Source organism: Rhea americana, unplaced genomic scaffold, assembly GCF_003343005.1.
Source record: "Rhea americana isolate MKP2758 unplaced genomic scaffold, rheAme1 scaffold_278, whole genome shotgun sequence".
NCBI lineage: Eukaryota > Metazoa > Chordata > Aves > Rheiformes > Rheidae > Rhea > Rhea americana.
In genome coordinates, this window is record NW_028186399.1 from 913089 (window position 1) to 931315 (window position 18227).

The 18227-nt window shown below is 60.0% G+C and overlaps 2 protein-coding genes across 3 annotated transcripts in view; one reads left to right on the forward strand and one right to left on the reverse strand.

The window, feature by feature from the left end:
• The first annotated feature begins 7 nt into the window (after nt 1-7).
• On the forward strand, nt 8-7237 carry APBA3 (amyloid beta precursor protein binding family A member 3). Its single transcript, XM_085308523.1, has 10 exons — nt 8-1206; nt 1642-1681; nt 2182-2327; nt 2508-2594; nt 3204-3362; nt 3736-3915; nt 4177-4389; nt 5023-5142; nt 5695-5835; nt 6201-7237. Exons 1-10 carry the CDS (start codon nt 79-81, stop codon nt 6270-6272), a joined length of 2286 nt encoding a protein of 761 aa, XP_085164649.1. The 5' UTR covers nt 8-78; the 3' UTR covers nt 6273-7237.
• A 312-nt stretch (nt 7238-7549) lies between these two features.
• TJP3 (tight junction protein 3) overlaps nt 7550-18227 on the reverse strand; it is a 14383-nt gene continuing 3705 nt past the window's right edge. The window contains exons 3-21 of one of the 2 annotated variants that reach the window (XM_085308524.1): nt 16587-16643; nt 15985-16109; nt 15616-15718; nt 14543-15029; nt 14143-14246; nt 12879-13041; nt 12698-12788; nt 12347-12411; nt 12107-12185; nt 11835-11991; nt 11275-11383; nt 10645-10864; nt 10114-10310; nt 9755-9850; nt 9381-9451; nt 8950-9261; nt 8551-8793; nt 8219-8271; nt 7550-7903 (exon numbers count right to left, since the gene is read on the reverse strand). In XM_085308524.1, coding sequence (XP_085164650.1) covers nt 7804-7903; nt 8219-8271; nt 8551-8793; nt 8950-9261; nt 9381-9451; nt 9755-9850; nt 10114-10310; nt 10645-10864; nt 11275-11383; nt 11835-11991; nt 12107-12185; nt 12347-12411; nt 12698-12788; nt 12879-13041; nt 14143-14246; nt 14543-15029; nt 15616-15718; nt 15985-16109; nt 16587-16643 — 2832 coding nt within the window. In that variant the 3' untranslated portion in view covers nt 7550-7803. The remainder of the gene's footprint in view (nt 7904-8218; nt 8272-8550; nt 8794-8949; nt 9262-9380; nt 9452-9754; nt 9851-10113; nt 10311-10644; nt 10865-11274; nt 11384-11834; nt 11992-12106; nt 12186-12346; nt 12412-12697; nt 12789-12878; nt 13042-14142; nt 14247-14542; nt 15030-15615; nt 15719-15984; nt 16110-16586; nt 16644-18227) is intronic. The other variant, XM_085308525.1, reaches the window with a different exon arrangement.

Consider the following 18227-nt stretch of genomic DNA (forward strand, 5'->3'; position numbering starts at 1 on the left):
GGATCCCTCTGCTGCCCCTCTATCCCTTCTCCCCTTTGTCCCCAGTGCGGCACGGCCTCCGCAGGCGGGAGCAACGCCATGGAGAGCACCATGGATTTCCAAGCGACTGCGTCGGCAGCCCCTGATTTCGGCAGTGAGGAAGCCCCAGAGCCGCCGGCCATGGACACGGAGCAAGGGCCTTTGGTGCARCCCAGTGCTCCTGAGCACAGCGTGGCCGACGTGCGGCTGGATGGGCCCCCCTTCGTCACCCTGCACTCCAGCCACAGGTCCGGGCAGGACCTGCCTCTCCCCAGGAGTCGACAGAGGAGCCCGGGGCCCATCCCAGAATCTGCTTCAGCTTCGGACCTTAAAGGAGGTGGGGGCACGCAAGCTGAGCTTTGTGAGGATTTGGGAAGAGAAATGGAGGAGGAAGAGGTKACAGGGCCGCAGGTCACTGCAAACTGGAAACCAAATGCAGGGAGCGYGTCCCAGGAGACAGCCCCCCCCCGAGCCCCGAGCAGTGGTGATCTGGCGGGCATGGAGCTGGACGAGGCACCCGAGGCCAGCGCTTGCCTGGGCGGGGACAAATGGGTCGAGAAYGTGGAGGATGAGCCCTCGGAGCTCCAGGGCCTGCTAGCCCAGCTCCAGACCCTCAGCACTAACATCTGCGATGACTTGCCCGCCCCGAAGCAGGGACCATCGCTCTCTTCGAACACCAGCGCTGTCCCTGCGATGGGCGAGCGGAGCCCGCGGGGTTATGGAGAGTGCCAGGGCAAATGCCGGCCCTGCCCACTGCATGTAGCCACAGGCAGAGGCCTGGAGACGCGGCCCTGCTGTGCGCAGCACTCGGCCTGCTCCCGGCCTTGCCACGGCCTGCTCTTTGCTGAGGCCGATCGGGAGGACTTGCTGAGCCTCCTGTGCTATGAGGGGGGGCTGCCAGAGGCCAGCACTGAGACACCCCTGGCCCGTTCTGACATCCTGGCTGGGACTAATCTGGAGATGCTGCAGGCTCAAGAAGAACCAGCCACTCTGGATGCACCTGAAGCACTGGGGAGGCCAGAGAGCTCAGAGGAAGGACGTTCTGGTGGCTGGTATTACGGAGAGGGGCTCTGTGAGGTCCACTCCACCTGCGTGGACAACCAGGACAGCTCCCCAGAGGCAGCGTGGGTGGCTCTGTCCTCTACTCCAGCCCAGGAGGCAGAGCAGCCACCCAAAGGCAGCATGGCTGTGAGTGCATTGCATAGTGGCCACAGTGGGGTAGCAGTGAGCTGGGAAGTGATCCTTGGCTTTGCTCCCTCGTGGGGCATTTGGTGGGACAGAGGGCAGCAAGCGTTGCCTTTCTGGGTCTTACATGGCTTTGAGCTGYTGAGGGTGCCCAGAGAAGACCCTCAGTACTGGCTGCAGGCTCCTGCTGCTCTAAATGTGATCGAGGCACTTGTGTGCCCTTGCATCCCCTGGGGAACAGATCAGCGGGGCTGAGCAGGCCCCCCAGCCCCAGGACTGTTCTCCTGGTCCTCTGGGTGCCCTTCTGTCCTTGGGTGGCTCTGGAGTCTGGTCGCTGCAGTGCCAAGGCTTGGCACCTTCTCCCAAATGGCCTGGCTGGAGGCTCTAAGTGCACAGGCTCCCATCCAGACTCTCACTCACCCTCTTGTTGCTTTGCAGAATAAGGAATCCTGCTCCTCCTGTCCAGCCTTCAAAGAGGGTGAGTTGCTTCTCTGCTTGAATAGCAAAAGAACTCAGGAGTCCTGGCTCACGGACCCGTGCTCTGACCACTGGTCTAGGGGGGTGGCTGGTGTTCCAGGGTCCCTACCAAGGAGGGAGCACCCAGCTCTGTACCCAGGCTGGAAAAGGGGCCCTTCCAGGGGCAGAGTGGTTATTGCCATGTGTGGCAGGATGGAGTTGCCATCTCCAGGTGGCTGGTTCATTCCCCACTCCCCCTTCCCCAGATTTAACGCAGGGGCTCCAGGGATGCCCGGAGGGGATCCCAGGCTTGGGAGGGGGAGCAGGAGGGATGTCAGGGTGCACCTCAGGCTTGGCAAAGGAGGAGGCCGCCCTGGGGTGATGCGAGGAGCCCATCTCCCAAATGTGGAGCTGCTTTGCTGTGTCTAGGGGCACAAGCTGATGGGCAGTAGGAGCTGGTACCCCAGTCCTTGGACAGAGGGGAGGGTGCTTTTGACTGCTTAATTCCTTCTGACGTTTCAGTTCCAGGCCCCTGTGACCCAGAGGATCTGCTGGATGGTGTGATCTTCGGGGCAAAGTATCTGGGCTCCACACAGCTTGTCTCAGAGAGGAATCCCCCGACTAGTGTCCGCATGGCACAGGCCCAAGAGGCCGTGGACAGGATCAAGGTGAGGGAGGGTGGAGAGGCATGATCATCACCAGCCTGGCACAGCTGTCCCATCTGGGGCATTGAGCAGTGTTCAGGCCTGGGGTATGCACGGAGGGCACTTCCCAGCTCTCTGCAGTACTGGAGCAAGGGCCCAGGAGTCCTGTCAGCAGCAGTAACCTTGCATGGACACCTCACACAGGCACCGGAGGGGGAGTCCCAGCCGATGACGGAGGTGGACTTGTTTGTCTCCACGCAGAGGATCAAGGTGCTTACAGCTGACACGCAGGTGAGTGGGAACAAGGGTACGCACATTGCTTTGGGGCTGCTGAAACCTTTCTATTGACCTTGGGACCTCATCTTTATGTCCATTTGTGCCCACACAGGTGGGGTCATGCCCAGGGATGGCCTGTGCACAGGGGTAGGCAGCCAGGAGGAGATGTGTCACTCTCCAGATGTCCCATGCAGATGTGTTGTGTGTGGTTTGGCTGTCTTTACATGGTGGCATGGGGCTTTTCATTCAAACTACACGTTGTAAGCACAGCTGGGCTCCCAGCCTGAGCTCAGGGGGAGCGAGGCTTGAAATTTCTGGAGCAGTTTGCCTCAGGATTAGTTTCTTCCTTATAGTAAGATGCAAAGGCTGTCTTGTCCCCTGGCAGCAAGCAGAGATGCAGATGAGCCGTCAACTGAAGGAGCTGCTTGTGTCTTAACACAGACATGATTTCTCCCAAGAGTACGTTAGGTATTTGATTTGCACGCTGGTGGAGACAACATATGAATCAGACTGAACACAAATGTTTCCCTGTTTGTGGAGGTGCCTGGCTGGCTCTCAGGCTGCCTGCAGTGCCTGTCAAGCCAGGAGGGCTGAACGTCACTCTTGCCCTTGTTCTCTTTCCAGGAGGCCATGATGGATCACTCCCTGCAGACCATCTCCTACATCGCTGACATTGGCTCCCTTGTGGTGCTCATGGCTCGCCGGAAACTGCCCCGACGGGCGGAAGCCGCAGAGGAAAAGCGGCTCTACAAGATGATCTGCCATGTCTTCCACTCAGCTGATGTAAGACCACACATGAGCCCCTTGGGGAGGAGGGCAGCATTGGGGTCCTGGGCCCCATTCTGCTGTGACAGGGTGTTCTGAGTTTCTATGGAGATGGCTGGGCTGTCTTGTGGCAACCCCACACCCAGGGGCTCCTGGGTGCACAGTGGGGCACAAAGAGGGGGAAGGTGCCCTCCCTGGACACCCTGTTCACACAGATGGGCTCAGCTAGAGAAGGGGAATCTGTGTGAGGAGAGGCCCAGCCAGGTAGGAAAGGATCTGGGAGACCTTGGGGTTCCCAGGCTTTTTCCATGCTGGGCTCTGGCAGCTTGTGGGTCAAGTTTGTCCACCATGGTGCTGAGCCGATAGCACAAACACCTTTCTCCTCCCCTAGGCCCAGATCATTGCTCAGGCCATYGGGCAGGCCTTTGGCGTGGCCTATCAGCGCTTTCTGGAGGCCAACAGCATCAACCCGAGTGAGTTGAGCCCTCGCCAGTACAGCCGTGCCCTCGAGGACCAGGAGCACTACAACACGGAGCTGACCCACTTCTCCAGGCAGGAGAACTGCAAGGATGTAAGAGCTGCTTTGGAGGGCGGGGGACAGCGTGACAGTACCTGCTACATCCTCCCTGTTTCCTGCATGGCTCTTTGAGCAACCATGATTTCTCCCCCACAGAGCTGCCTGTGTGGGGTTTGTGGAGAACTGGGTATCTGGGTTCCCCTTGCCCTCTCCCAGCTGGCTCTGAGCCCAGGACACCCATGTGGGAGGTGGGACAGATGCCCAAGGCTCAGGCTCCCTATCCTGGTGACTGTGACCTGCCTTTGTCCTCCCTAGGTCTGCATCCGGAAGCAGAAGGGGGAGATCCTGGGCATCGCCGTTGTGGAGTCAGGCTGGGGCTCCATCCTGCCCACTGTCGTCATCGCCAACCTCATGCACGGGGGCCCTGCGGAGAGGTCAGGCGAGCTGAGCATTGGGGACCGCCTCATGTCCGTCAACGGGACAAGCCTGGTGGGGCTGCCCCTCGCCACCTGCCAGAGCATCATCCGGGTGAGCCGGGGCTGGGCCTGCAGAGCCCTCCTGCCTCCAGTGCTGGCCAGCTCGGAGCGCCCAGAGCCGCTGCACTGGCCGGGCTGGTCACYGTGGCAGGAGGGTGAGTGCTTGGCCGAGATGAGGACTGGCCTGAATGAGTCCGAGCCTGTCTGTAGTGCTGGGGTCCCCTCAAATTTTCCCGTGCTGGGGAGGGGATAGATGATGGGAGGCTATGGGGACAGAGRGTGCAGGATACCAGAGGAGTGTGGGAGGCTGTACCCACCCTATGAGCCATGGTGGTCCCTGCTCCCTGTCCTTGGGAGGGAAGGATGGGACAAGGCAGTGATGAAGCCGGGGATTGAACTTGCTGCGCCAGGGTGCGAGCAGGGCCCTGCCTGGGGAGGTGGGTGGGTGGGTGARGAAGCAGGGCTTTGCAGGGATGTCGCCAAGCATCCCTGGGGGGGCTCCCTTGCACTTTTCACCTCTTGGGAAAGAGGGAGCTGAAAACAAGGGCAGTGTGGCCTGAGAGGCAGAATGGAGCACCTTTGACTGGATTTATGAATTTCTCTGAACTGAGCATGGCAGTGCCCTGGTGCATGCCTCAGTTTCCCCGCTGAAAACTGTACTAATCCTCAACACTTTCTCTCTCAGGAACTGAAGCACCAGACAGAGGTGACATTGAACATAGTACACTGTCCCCCTGTCACCACTGCTGTCATCCGGCGCCCTGACTCCAAGTACCAGCTGGGCTTCTGCGTTGAGAATGGCGTGGTGAGTGCCTGGGGCAAAAGAGGCAGAGCTGGACTGGGGCTGGCCAAGGGCTTTGGTGGCCAGTCTGGCAGAGGGACGCACAGTCTTGGCTATGTCTGCRTGGACAAGCCCCCCGCTCCCGTGCTCCCTGCCTCTGCCGTGGCTGAGGTTTCGCTGATGCTGCCCTGGCACGGTGCTGTGCCGTGGCAAAGGGCCCTGCTAGCTCGCCCGTGGTGCTGGTGGTTAGGTCCGTCTCCCTGGCACTCCTTAGCTGTTTGCGTTGGGGGTGGCGATTTTCTTTTGTTTTGTTTGTGTGTCCTTAGTGACACTTGTCACTATCCCAGCCACTCCCTGCTCTGGGCTCCACAGTGGCTGCGTCGGATAAGCCCAGGAAAGGCAGAGAAGAATGTTCCCGTGGGCTGGAGGAGATGCCAYCCATGCCCAGAGCTCTTGCCAGGAGCCTATCTGGATGCAAGGGCTCACRGGGGTGGCTGGGCACAGCCCGAGCATGGTTGAGCACAGCCCTAGGGTGCGGGAATAGCTTGGCTCTCAACAGCACCTCCTGCTCTCCAGATTTGCAGCCTGATGCGCGGGGGCATTGCGGAAAAAGGCGGCATCCGTGTGGGGCACCGCATCATCGAGATCAATGGGCAGAGCGTGGTGGCAACACCGCATGAGAAGATCATCCAGATCCTCACGCAGGCCGTCAGTGAGGTGAGCTGGGCCCAGGCTAGGCGGTGGCTGAGGCTCTTGTGCCGCAGGTCAGGCTGCCACTGCACCCTCTGCTCCCTGTGACTGCCCCCAGGGCATTCAGGGGTGGCTGGACTGGCTGTGCTCCGGCAACACCGAGGAGACCCCTCTCCATGGTGGCAGGCAAGAGCGCTCGTGCCTCAGKCCACGGTGCTGACACGGGGATGTTTGGGTTAGAGCAGCCTGTCTGCCCGACCCGCTGCTAGGACAAGAAATGTCCTGGCCTGCCCAARCCCCAAAGTAGCAGGCTGTGCTCAGGGCTTTGCCCCAGCGCACTCCAGCCTGGGCTTTGGTATGTCTCTTAGCTAATCTTTGTGTCTCTGCCTTAGGTCCACATCAAGACGATGCCAGCGTCCACGTACCGCTTGCTGACRGGGCAGGAGCAGCCCATCTTTCTCTGAGCTGTTGGCTGTGCCTGGTTTTTCACTGTACGTGCCTGGGACTGGGCAGGAGTGAGCTTGGTGCTGCGAGGGTAGGACGTGCTCTGCCTCAGCACTGTCATTAGAGCCCCCTGGCCTCCAGCAGGGCCTTATCCTGCGCCTCTTCAGTTTTACTCAGGACTCAGCAGGAGACTCTGAGGGCATGACCCAGCCTGAGCAGTGTTTGGGCATGAGGTGCCATGGTTTGGGCCTGTGATCCTTCTCTTCCACCTCTGTTCACCCATCTCTGTTTCACCGTGGCTGCGCAGTGCCTGTTCCACTGCTTCGCACAATCCCTCGCCTTGGCTTGGTGCTGGTAGGAGGAGAGGGGACCCGGCAGGAAATGTTGCCCCATCCCCTCGCTCCCCAATAGTGCTTTTCRCTCACCGATGGTGCCTTTCCTCATAAAGGGACGGTGCTTGAGCACAGCTCTTGGGGCTTGTCCTGGGCAGTCCCAAGCAGTGCTGCACTCTTCGCAGCAGCGTGTGGGCACCCCCCAAGGTGGGARCTCTCAGACTCAGCCTTATTTGCAGCAGGACCCTCAACAGCTGTTTTTTCTCCCCAGCTTTGCCAGGGGCCCGTTGGGGTGCACAGTCCCTGTTAGACCTGTTGCGCTGTGCCTGGAAACTACCTCTGCCTCCCCAGGAGTGCCTTTAACCACTCTGCACGCACTGCCCGGCGCCCCCAAGGGCACGGGGTCCCAGCCCTCAGGGCTGTCCCTCCGCACAGCGAAAACATGGTGCTGCCCAGCACCGCTCTTGTCCCGGGTGGTGACGTGAGCCCCCCGCCAAGGCAGCGTCCTTGCAACTGGGTCCTGGCATAGAGATGAGGACTTCCCAGGGATGCCTCTTTCATGAGTGGTTTCCTGGACCCCTTTGGCCCAGGCAGCGCTGACATGACTTTGCCCCTGTGCTTGGTTGATGTAAAAATAAAAGTTTKGGGAGATACTGGAGGCTGCATTTCTGGGCAAGGAGCACTGGCTGAGGTAGGGAGAAGCAGCTAGGCTGCACAGAAGGGAGCTCAGCTCCTTGGGCAATGCAGCCCAGCTTCTCTGTGATCCTAGGCATTAGCACAACCTTACTGCCCCCAGCCTTATCCTGCTGAGTTGCCTCAGCACCAGTCTTGCACAGGCCCAGGACCTGCAGCAGGCAGGGCATCACAGCCCCAAAGGCAGTGTGGTACCTAGTAAGACCGCTGCCTGTGGTGCTCTTGTGCACGCTGCCACCCAGCCCACAGGGAAACAGCTTGTGCTAGTGAAAATGTCCTCTTTATTTCAGCAGATGAGGCAGARCCGTGGCTAAAAGGGGACAGAGGCACTTGGAGGTGCCATGTAGTAATCGGTGCAGAAGGACTAGGTCCAGCCTGGCCCGGTTGCAGGATGCCGTGTGGCACTGCCTGGCTTTTGACTTGAACAGGCACCCGCAGCGGTGCAGGGCTGGCTGGAGGGGCCTGGCGCCGCACAGGCTGGCCCCGTGGCGTGGGGCGTTCTTAGGCAAGCGCTGAGCCTGCCCCGCTACACGTCCGTAGCTGGGCCCCACTCATAGCCTTCATCCTGGTCTGAGTCGTCCCGGGCCCGCGTGAACCTCTTCCTGACAGCATCGTGCTCGTATTCCCTAGGTGGGGGATGAGAAAGCAGTGATGCCTGTGCAGCCCAGTTGGGATGGGTGGCAGACCCAGTCCCTGCAGCACGGGGTCAGGTCAGACAGAGCAGGACCCAACAGTTCTTTGGGCCCTTCCCCAGTTCCAGGTGTGACTTTTGGGGCAGGGCAGTGCCAGCCCCAGCAATACCTCCTCCCTGGGTGCCCCCAGGAAGGTTGTAGGACCAGCAGCTGTGTGTGCAGCTAATGAGTGGGGCTCAACTTGCTCTACATCCCTGGGCAGGAGGGGTGGCACGTTATCTCCCCAATCAGCCCCAGCACCCAGGATACCTGATGCTGTCGTAGTGCTGTCTCCGTTGGCCCTGGGGCTGCTGCTCTGTTGCCTGTTGAAGACAGGAGACACATGCATTAAAGGTGGTGGAGCCAAGCTCCAGAGGGCCACTGCACTGGGCAGACAAGATCTGCACTTCAGCTTAGAGCTGGGCTGCTCTTCCCCCATGGAAAAAAAGGGTGGAGAAGCACCAGAGCTGGGCACGGATGCCTGGCTGTGCCCTGCAACAGGTAGAGGCGATGCTCATGCTCCTGCCCATGCCACACTGGGATAGAAATCAACCTCCATAGCAGAGCTCTGTGCCACCCTCTGGCCCACCAGTCCSTCATACCGGAATAGGGGGATCTGCCTGCTCCGTCAGGCGATGGCTTGGGTACGCTTCTGCTGGCTCAGAGGAGCGGGCTAATGCAGGCTGGTCGTAGTCATCCTCTGCTTCACCATCTGTGTAGGGTCCCGCCTCGCCATCCGTGTCATCGTAGTCGCTGTTGGCATGGCTGTCGCAGGTCAGGTAGCCTGAGGTTGCTGCACTCGATGGGTTCAGCAGGTCCAGGTTGTCCTCCACCCCCACGTCCACCTGCAGGGTGGGAAGGAGAAGAAAGGAGGACCTTAGGCACAGAGGGGATGGACATTGCCCCACACAGGCTCCCCAGCAGCTCCCTGGTGCCATTAGCTGCCCAGCCTGCAACTATGTGAGGCTGAGTCTGACCACAGGGACCTCGTGTCTATGTACCTGCTCCTCTGCCGTCCATATGGGCTGGCTCTGTTGTGTCCTGATGATGTCCTTGAGTGCCTGGTACCAAGCATTGCCACTGCCGCTGAGGTTTATGGTGGCAGTGAAGAGATGGCTGCAGTACTTCTTCATCTTGCTGGCCTGGGCGTAGAGGCGCCGGGAACTCTTCTTGGAGTCKGGTGCCAGCCACTGGCGCATGGCCTTGATGCCCTGGCGGCTCTCGGGCTCACAAAACACTACCACTGGATAGCACTGCACGTAGTTGAGGCGCTCCACAGCTGATGGTGTGATGTCCAGCAGTGCATGCTTGTCCTGGGGGCAAGGGACCAGCATTCAGCCCTGCTGTGGACAGGGATGGAGGCAGGGTTCCCTAGGAACCYACCCAAAACCTGGCCCATTTGGCTCCCAAAACACAGCTCCCAGGCTCTCACCTTTTCTGCAATCTGCCGCACTGAGTCCAACTTGATGATTTTAGATGATGCCCCATCTCGGGGAATGCTTGCTGCAGGATGAAGAGATATGGTGTGAGGGGCCAGAGGAGATGTGACATCCCCGGTGGCCCTGGGCCAGGTCTGGCCATGCCCAGCCCCAAGGATGTGTCCATCCATCAGGATGTCTGGAGCCTAGCTCATAGGGTGAGATGTAGGGAGAGGGGGGAGAAAAAAGCTCAGCAGTATGTTGAGGTGTCATGTGGAGGCAATGAGGAAAGATCAGGACAGGGCTCTGGGTAAAGAAGGACCCGCAGGCCCTGACATTGCGGCTCCATCTTCTGAATAGGAGTCACCCCAGGGTGGGGGGCACTTACGAGCAATCTCAAACAGCTGGGGCGACTCCGTGCTCAGCTTCTGCATGGCAATGTCTGTGATGGGGCCCAGAATCACCACTGGCCGCTTGAAACTAGCTATGGAGAGAAGACAGACCGGCTTGAGGAGGTTGGGAGCAATGGCAGAGCTTGCAGAACCCAGGTGTCCAGGCCTCTACCCTGAGGTGCCCGCAGGACTGCAGCTTGCTCCCCCTCCTGCCAGGTGAGCACAGCCCACTAGCACCCGCAGCAAGGCAGCCTCTGGTCAAGGTCTGAAGTCCCTAGGGTGGGTGAGCTGCCCTCAGCACCCACAGCACTGGGAGATGAAGTCAGAGGCCCTGGTGTCTTGGAGCAGCACCCACCTTCCTTCAGGACCACCCTCTCGTACGGGGGGTAGCGGCCCTGCTTCGTGAGGGCAGACAGGTCTTCTCGGCTCTTTCGCAGCGTCTTCTTGGCTCCCCGCAGACCCCGCAGCTTCCAAAACTCAGCGCGTGCTCCAGAGGGATTGGTCCCAGACGTGGCTTTCAGCACCGACTCCAGGCTAGCAATCTGCTCGGCCCTGGGATGGGAGAGGGCTCAGGACCCAGAGCCTCTGGATTTACCTCTGCTGCATTTCTCTGAGCCCCAGGGAGGGGGCAGGTGGACTGGGTCCTGGACTTGCCAGGATGAGGCTGTGACAGCCTCTCCTCCCCTGTGGAGCGGACAACCAGAGCAYTGACTGCCCCATCCCCCTCTGGGCACTGAGAAGGGATTTCACCAGCTCTTGTTTCCAACTGCTGCTTTACCAGCCCTTGCCCTGCACCTTAGCAGGACCATCATCCATGTCCCTGTCCATCACTGAGGAGCCATCCCCTGCCTCTTCAGCCCAGGGCCATTCCTGGCTCCTTCCCTACCTGCTCTGATTGGGCATGATGCCCTTGTCCAGCTCCTGCAGGTCCCTGCCCATGCGCACGGCCAGCCAGCTCCCCAGCTTGCCCCGGTACATTGTGTCCAGCACGTGGAAGACCTCGCCACGGACGAAGCTGAGCCCCGAGGGCACATCCTTCTCAAAGTCAAAGTGTGTCCGGATGTAGAACGAGTCACCCACATTGGACGAGATCATCTTCCTGTAAACTRGAGCCCAAGGTGAGAGGTACCATTAGAGGAAGAGGTGGCGAGGGAGGAATCTGGGGGTGCTAAAGTGTTTTGGGCAGGAGCTGAGGTGGCTGGGAGCCTCCATAGCAGCTCTCGCTGCAAGGAGGGTGTTGGAGGCACTGCTGCCGCACTGTGAACAGCAGGACCTGACCCCCAGCACAGACTGGCTGCTCCAGACTGAGCCATGGGTGCCAAAAAGCCCCATGCTCCAGGACTCCAAGGCATAAACAGCCCTGAGATGGTCTGGTCCCCTCCCATTACCTCTCAGGAGGAGGAGGAGGGTATAAGGAAGAAGGACCGTGTTGCAGGGCAGAAAGAACCCTGAGGAGTTCATCAGGTGCTTGCTCAGAAGAGACAGAGGACAGAGAGATGCAGACTCAGTCACTCACTGTCCTGCTTGCTCTGGATTTGCATCGTGACGTCCTCACCCGGCGGCAGGTTCATGAGGTACTGCACGGCCTCCTCACGGGTCAGGTTCTGGAAACTAGTGGTGTTCACCTGCCATKGAGGAAGGCGCTCAGACAGCAGCATGGGTGGCGCAAGTGCTGGGCAGGGGTCCTGGGGATGGCAGCGCCCAGGGTACCCCCAGGGCCGAGTGGGAGAGGAGGACCTAGGAACTGCTCCCATGTCACCCTGCCGTAGAGGGTGTCATCTTGCTGCTGGCTTCTGTCACTCAAGCTGACTGCCCCAGACAAGGAGACTGCTCTGGGCACAGGTAGGGCAAGGCTAGGCAGCACATGGACCTCATTTGGTGTTAGCATGGTGCCAGGGACAGGACTGTCCCCTTGGGCAGTGCCCAAGGGTCTAGMCAACTGGTACAGACCTGAAATAATGCCTGCCAGGAGAAACCCAAACCTCAGGGGGSTATGGGATCCGAGAGGGGTGGGGTAGGTCCATACTGGGCAGCCTAGGTGCAGCAGTGTTCAGAGCCCTTCCCAGTCGCAGATACCTGCAGGATCTGGTCCCCTTCCTGGACGCCCTGGCTGTCAGCTGGGCTCCCCTCTTGCACGCCCGACACGAAGATGCCCACATCATTCCCACCAGCCAGCCGCAGCCCGATGCTCTTGGCCTTCACAAAGTGCACAACCCTGGMGTCGGGGCTGTACCTGCCAGGGGAAGGCCACGGTCAGCCCAGCAGCAATACAGTGGGTCACCAGCTCTCTGACCCCAGCCCTGCACCAGAGCAGGTCCCTGTCTCCCCACCACCTCTCAGACACGTACCCGTCCTTGCAGGTGGCTCGGGCAGCGGGGCTGGTATAGGGGCCGTGGCGGCCATCCTCCTCCACAGCTTCCAGCACATCTGCAGTGAAAGAGGGCTGGTCCCAGGAAGTGGCAGAGGCTGCACCATTCCTTAGGCAGCTGAGATGTGGAGAGACCTAGCACGGCTTGGCCAGGTGTGTTTGGTGAGTGGGGATGCTTAGAGCTCTTAGCTCCCACACAGCCTGATCAGAGTTCACTTACCAGGGCCTGGAGCATCATCCATGGTCCTGTCAGCTGCAGGGTCCCTTTTTGTCCGTCTCCTCTCTCTAGAACAAAGTCAGGGCAGCATTTAGGTAGATCACAGAGCTGGGTGCTGGCTCAGCATGGACAGGCTGTGCCTGCAGTRCCAAGCAGGCAGTGGAGACAGTAGGACAAGTTGGTGCCCAGCTCCAGCTTCTTCTGGGGACCAAAATACAGTCCCACTTCCAGATTGAGCCAGCTCTGGACAGCAGCAGAATGGAAAAGAACCAGCCCCTCCAGACTGGCAGAAAGCACAAGGGGACCTGGTGATCAATGGGGAGAAGACAAGATTATGGACATAGAGGGGCTTACGGTGGTGAATCTATCCTGGCAGCAGCTGGAAGTTGTGGGGAGCTCTCAGGGGATGGTGGATGGGACAGTTCAGAGCCAATGTCGGAGATGTCTGCGGCGACAAGACACACATCAGTGATGATCTAGTCTCCTGTGCTGTATATTGACCCGCTGGCCCTACCACCGTGTCGTGTCCCCTTACCATCCATCCGGGAGCTGTCACTGTGGCTGTCTGTCACGTCGGGGATGTTGACCAGGAACTGCCGGCGGTCCCGGAGCACAAGCAGAGTCAGGATCCCCTCTGTTTGCTCAATGAGTTGCTGGGTRTCAGCCAGGGACATGTTCTCACTGGTCACCCCATTGATCTGGAAAGGGAGGAGGATGTGTGAGGGTGCTCGCTCATGGAAAAACTGCCTCCAGCTGCAGCAAGCCCTTGGGAATAACCCTACTCACACGGGAGCCACCATGGGGCATCCCCCGACTGCAGCTTCACAGGTCCCTTCTCTGCCCCTCTGGCCCTGGCTCCTGGGCACCAGCTCCCGCAGCTTGGCCTGTCGGGATTTGTGTCCCCATTCCTGGCTGCTTCCCAGCAAGACCTCATCCATGTGCAAACAGGAAACAAATTACCAAGGCCAATTAATCCCCACCATCAGCTACGTGGCATTGCATGGAGACAGGAGCTGCAGAGACCTGCTCAGATACTATTTAAAACTCAGTTTTACTTTAACCTTTGCTCAGTGCTGTTTCCCCCAGGCACTGGACTAGTGCCAGTGAGAATCATGCCCACGTGGATTGTGGGTTGTGATCTTCCAGAGTTGCTGCAAGATTTTTCTGTTGAACTGTGCCAGAGTGAAATCCCTCCTGTTTRCCYCAGAGCTCTTTCAGTCCTGGTTCCCAAATGGCCACAGGGTTGCCTGGCCCATTCATGCAAACTAAATATCTCCAGCCCTCTATTTTATCCTCTCCAAATACCTTTCATCTAGTCACAGTCCTGACATACCCTGAACATCTGAGCTCCTCTTGTCAACTGTTCCCCCAGCAGGGACACCCACATGCAGCAAGGAGACCCACGTGCCATGGGGACAGTGGGGCAGATGAGATCCCGCTGTGGACAGCAGGATGAGCAGCCGTTCCCAGCGGAACACCGCAGGGCTGCCTTAACCAACTAGCCTCGGCATTGTGCGGGGCTGGTTCCCAAGAGCCCCCACACAGTCCCAGATGGTGGTTTGACCCATGCTGCACCAGGGAGATGGGATAGGATGCGGGCACCAGATGGAGATTTCTCCGTGCAACCTGGCACCCCTTGCAGCCAGCTGAGAAGAGCAGGCTGTTGGCTCRTCCCCTCCTTTACAGCTCGGCTGCTCTTCCCAGTGGCTCTACAGAGACACTAGCCAGGGAAAAGCAAGTTGAACAGGGAGAGATGAATCCCCCCAGCAAATGCTGTGCATCCCCTTGGGACTCCGTACCTTCAGGATGAGGTCTCCCTCCTGCAGGGAGCTGTGCTTTGCCGCCAGCCCGTTCTCAGATATATGCTTGATGAARAGCTGACTTCCCAGCTTCAGGCCATATTCTGCACCAGAGAGAGCCCGTGACAGAGCTAGGCAGACACTGGTTCCTCCTCACCATCATCCCCTAAACTCATTCCAGCTCCTGCTGGGGCATTAGCAAGCCCCAAAGCTGAGCGCTGCCGCCCTTGGGCTGAGACCAGGCGGGTTCAGTGCACCCAGCTCTCTGCACGGCGAGCATTGCCCCCCCCCTGCATGCCAGATGCTGGGTGCAACCCAGCCATCACCTCCTCCCCAGGGGACACACAGGCCATGACTCAGGTGACAAGAGCCAGGGACAGARGGAAAGAGAAGGCCCTACCTTCACTCTGCTTCTGCTTCACCAGGACCGATGTGACAGGCTTCATCAGCACATCCTGGCGTGGCAGCCGCTTGAACCCAGACACCAGGACCAGCCCATTGGTGTCCCCTTCGTGGCCAAAGCCATTTGYGGAGCGGTGCCTGCTGTAGTCCCTCTGATCTGAGCCGCTGTCAGGGCTCTGCCTCCAGTGACTACTGTCCTGGCTTCGCCTCCGGCTCCGGGACATCGGTTTCTGATGGCGACGGTCATGACGGTAGTGCCCAGAGCTCCTCTCACTGGATGAGTCCCCGTCGTAGCCCTGGTTGTAGTCCAGGTCATCCTGGGAGTGGTGCCTGCTGGCAGCATGCAGGGCTGGCTCAGCACCATGAGACTCGTATTCCTCGTCCGAGTCATAGCGCCGGCGCGCAGTGGGGGACACCGAGCTGCCTCTCGGGGGCTCGCTGCTCTTGCTCACTGGGAGCTGAACTTTCTTGGATCTCTTAAGTGTCTGCAGGTTGAAAAGGAAAAGGGCAACTGGTAAACAAAGCTGTCTCTGCCAGGAGATATTTCTKCAGCTATTTCCAAGCCCAGGACAGAAATCAATGCCAAGAGGGAACAGAGGGATGTCCCAAGCCATACAGGAGGGGAACTCGCCCTGGGATTCAAATGGCCCGTCTCTATGGGCACAGGCATGGACCACCCCGTACTGCAAGAATGAGGGGGCATGGCGAGACCAGGGAAGGGGGTTCCCACCCTGCCAAGATTTTCCTTTCTACAGGGCGGGGGGGTGTTCCCCAAATAACCACAGTGTTAATCACCCCTCACAGGGCCCAACGGTGGAGCTGCTAACAGGCACCCCAGAATGTGCAAGGATGTCGGAAAAGAGCACGGGTCCCTGGCCACCTCAGCGTCAAGGAGAGCAAGCGATGCCCCAGGAGGAGCAGGGCTTTGTCTAGAGTCATCACACACCCTGCAGACACGGAACCGCCTCAGTCACACGCGGTTCAGTGGCAGCATGGCCAAGGACAGGCACGGAGCAGGCTCGTGTGCCCAGGGTTGACATCTGACCCTGTCCCGCTGCAGGGCACACTCACAATGTTCGCGATCTTGCCACAAGTTTTAAGTGTCTGGATGGCAAAGGAGGAAGAGACGTTCTCCATGGAAAGGCCATTCACCATCACGATGTGATCCTTCAGCCTGGAAGGGAAAATGCAGCCGTGGCTTTGCCCCAGTCGCAGCCCCCAGCTTGGGGGGCTGATGGGGACAGCAAAGGCAGGTTTTGCCCCAGTAGGACCCAGCTCTTTGCCCTGTGCTGTAATTCCAGCCCACCCAGGCTTCACGYAACACACCAGAGCAGGGTGGCAGCAGAGTTAAGCCTTGTCCAAATGGAAGCAATTTGCTGCCCTTCCTGTCCTGTGTTCATAGCAAGCAATCCCGGTATCCCTGCATCCCTGTGCACTCACTGGAGCCGTCCTGCCGCTGGTCCCCCAGACACSACATCCGAAACAAACACCGCTGTGTCCCCAGTTGTCCTGCTGGGACGGTCTCGACCTCCTGAGACAGCAAAGCCAAAGCCTCGCTGAGGGTCCTAGTGCAGGCGGACAGAGACATGTCAGACGGAGCCAGATCTGGGCTCTCTCTGGTGCTGATGGCAGAGCTGGATGGGGGATGTTGCCCATGCCACAGCCCTATAGAGCACCCATCTCTCCCCATCGCAGCACTTGGGATGTCCACAGGGTCTGGGGCAGCATGGCTCATGGCCACACACCCTCCACATAGAACAGGGGACGTCGCTACATGACTATGACCCCTGGCTGTAGCCAGCACCTGTGGGCAGCAGCAGGGGAGAAGCCCTGCTGCCCACTCCCAGTCAGAGGGGCAAGAGGGGTGCCAGAGCCTGGTTTCCAGTCCTGGCCACAGCAGCACCYTGGGCAAATCATTTCCCAACACCATCTCCATGAGCATCATAACGCAACCACCTCGAGGAGCCACAGGGCCTGGAGCCATKGGGTGCACCCCCGACCCCATCCCCACTACCCCTTGGCCACCCTGGAGACACACTCACCTTGCTCAGCGTCACTGTGTGCTGCTCCCAGATCACCATCTCCTCCATGGCTGCAACCTGTTAATGCAAACAAGGGAAGGTGACCGCTGAGGCCACCCAGYGCTTTGTCCCCAGCCTGGAGGCGTAGACCAGCTTCTGTCCCTCTTCGTGGCMACGGGCACAGTGCCCTTCCTTGATTCTTCACATTGCAACGAAGAGTTGAGCCGCACGTGCTCAGCAGAAGTCAAGCCACAGGCACTGGGGGTGGCAGAGGTGAAGGTGGACAGAGCATCTAGAGGTGCTCAGCCACCCACCAAGCGGCCACCAGGACTTGCAGCGATGTTACACCAGGGTTAACCCCATATGGGAACAGGCTCCAAAAACCCTGAATTGCCTCTGTGCAACACAAAATCCTTYCGGTGACAAGGGCTGGGGACATCCCTCCCCTCCCTGCCCCCTTGGTCTGTCCGCAGAGGAGCAGGTGTTTTGCAGGGGGAGCAGGTCGGCAGCGGGCCTAGGCTGTGGGGCGCCCGCGGTTCCCTTTGCCGTGCCCAGTGCCACCAYTCTCCTGGAAAAGTCTGTGCAAACCCAAAGAGAGATGTAGGATCCCTGAGTCTTGTTTCACCCTCAGGCTTGGACACAGACCTTGAGCTGAGTTAATAAAGTTCTTGAGCGCAAGGAAGCGCGAGCCCGAGCGGGGCGGTGACTTACACGAGGTGCGTTTTACAGCCTCTATCACAAGGGTTGTCTGGGTACAGAAAAACACAAACCGCGAGGGCCGGGTGATGTCGCGGCGGATCATCTGCAGCCCTCCGAGCGCCCAGCCCTGGCCCCACCACCAGCCCGGCCCCAGGACGCAGCAGGTCCCCGTCAGCGGGAAAAGGGGCGCGGAGCAAGCTGCGACTGCAGAGCAGGGCCCTCGGGAYGGGACGGGAAGGGAAGGAGCCTGTTTCAGGGACTCTGGAAGGGGCTGGTTTCATCCGTGCTACCGCACGTGTCGAGGAAATGCCCGGTGAGGCCGCAGAGTGTCGACTCTGTCCCTCCGGAGGGAAGGGGAAGTGAAGGTGCCACCCGCCACCGCCGCCTCCAGGTCCTCCCCCGGCTCTGAGCCGCGCCGGGAGGYGGCCGGACGGGGAGGACGGCGCYGCGGGAACCGCCAGGCGGCTCGACCGCCCCATTGCTCACGGYGTGGGGGCTCTGCCAGCCCCTGCCCCACTGCCGGGGGGGGCGCAGAAAGACCCCAAAAGCCAAGGTGCCCCACGGAAAGTGGTTTTCAGCGCACACAAGCGACCCGTCAGCAGCACGAGCCTCCGGGCACCAACGGAGCAAGCGGAGGGAGACCCAGAGAGCCCCCAGCACCAGTGGCACCGGCCACGGAGGGGAGAAGGGAGCCCCACACCGCCCCACAGCCCCGGGGGGAAGCCCCGCGGCCGGCCCGTCCGYGGAGCACCCCGGAAGCCTTCGGCCTCGCTGCAGAGGCCCACGCGCCCAGGGCTTTACTCCTCCTCCTTCCCCACCACCCCCCGGGGACCCCGTCGCAGGTAAAACCCTCGCACCCGGCACGGCACGGGCCAGCGCCCTCCTCGCCGGCCCAGCACCAACCTCGGGACCCCCACGGGCAGCAAAGCTCCCGCGAGGAGGCCAACAGCCCCGGCGCGGGCG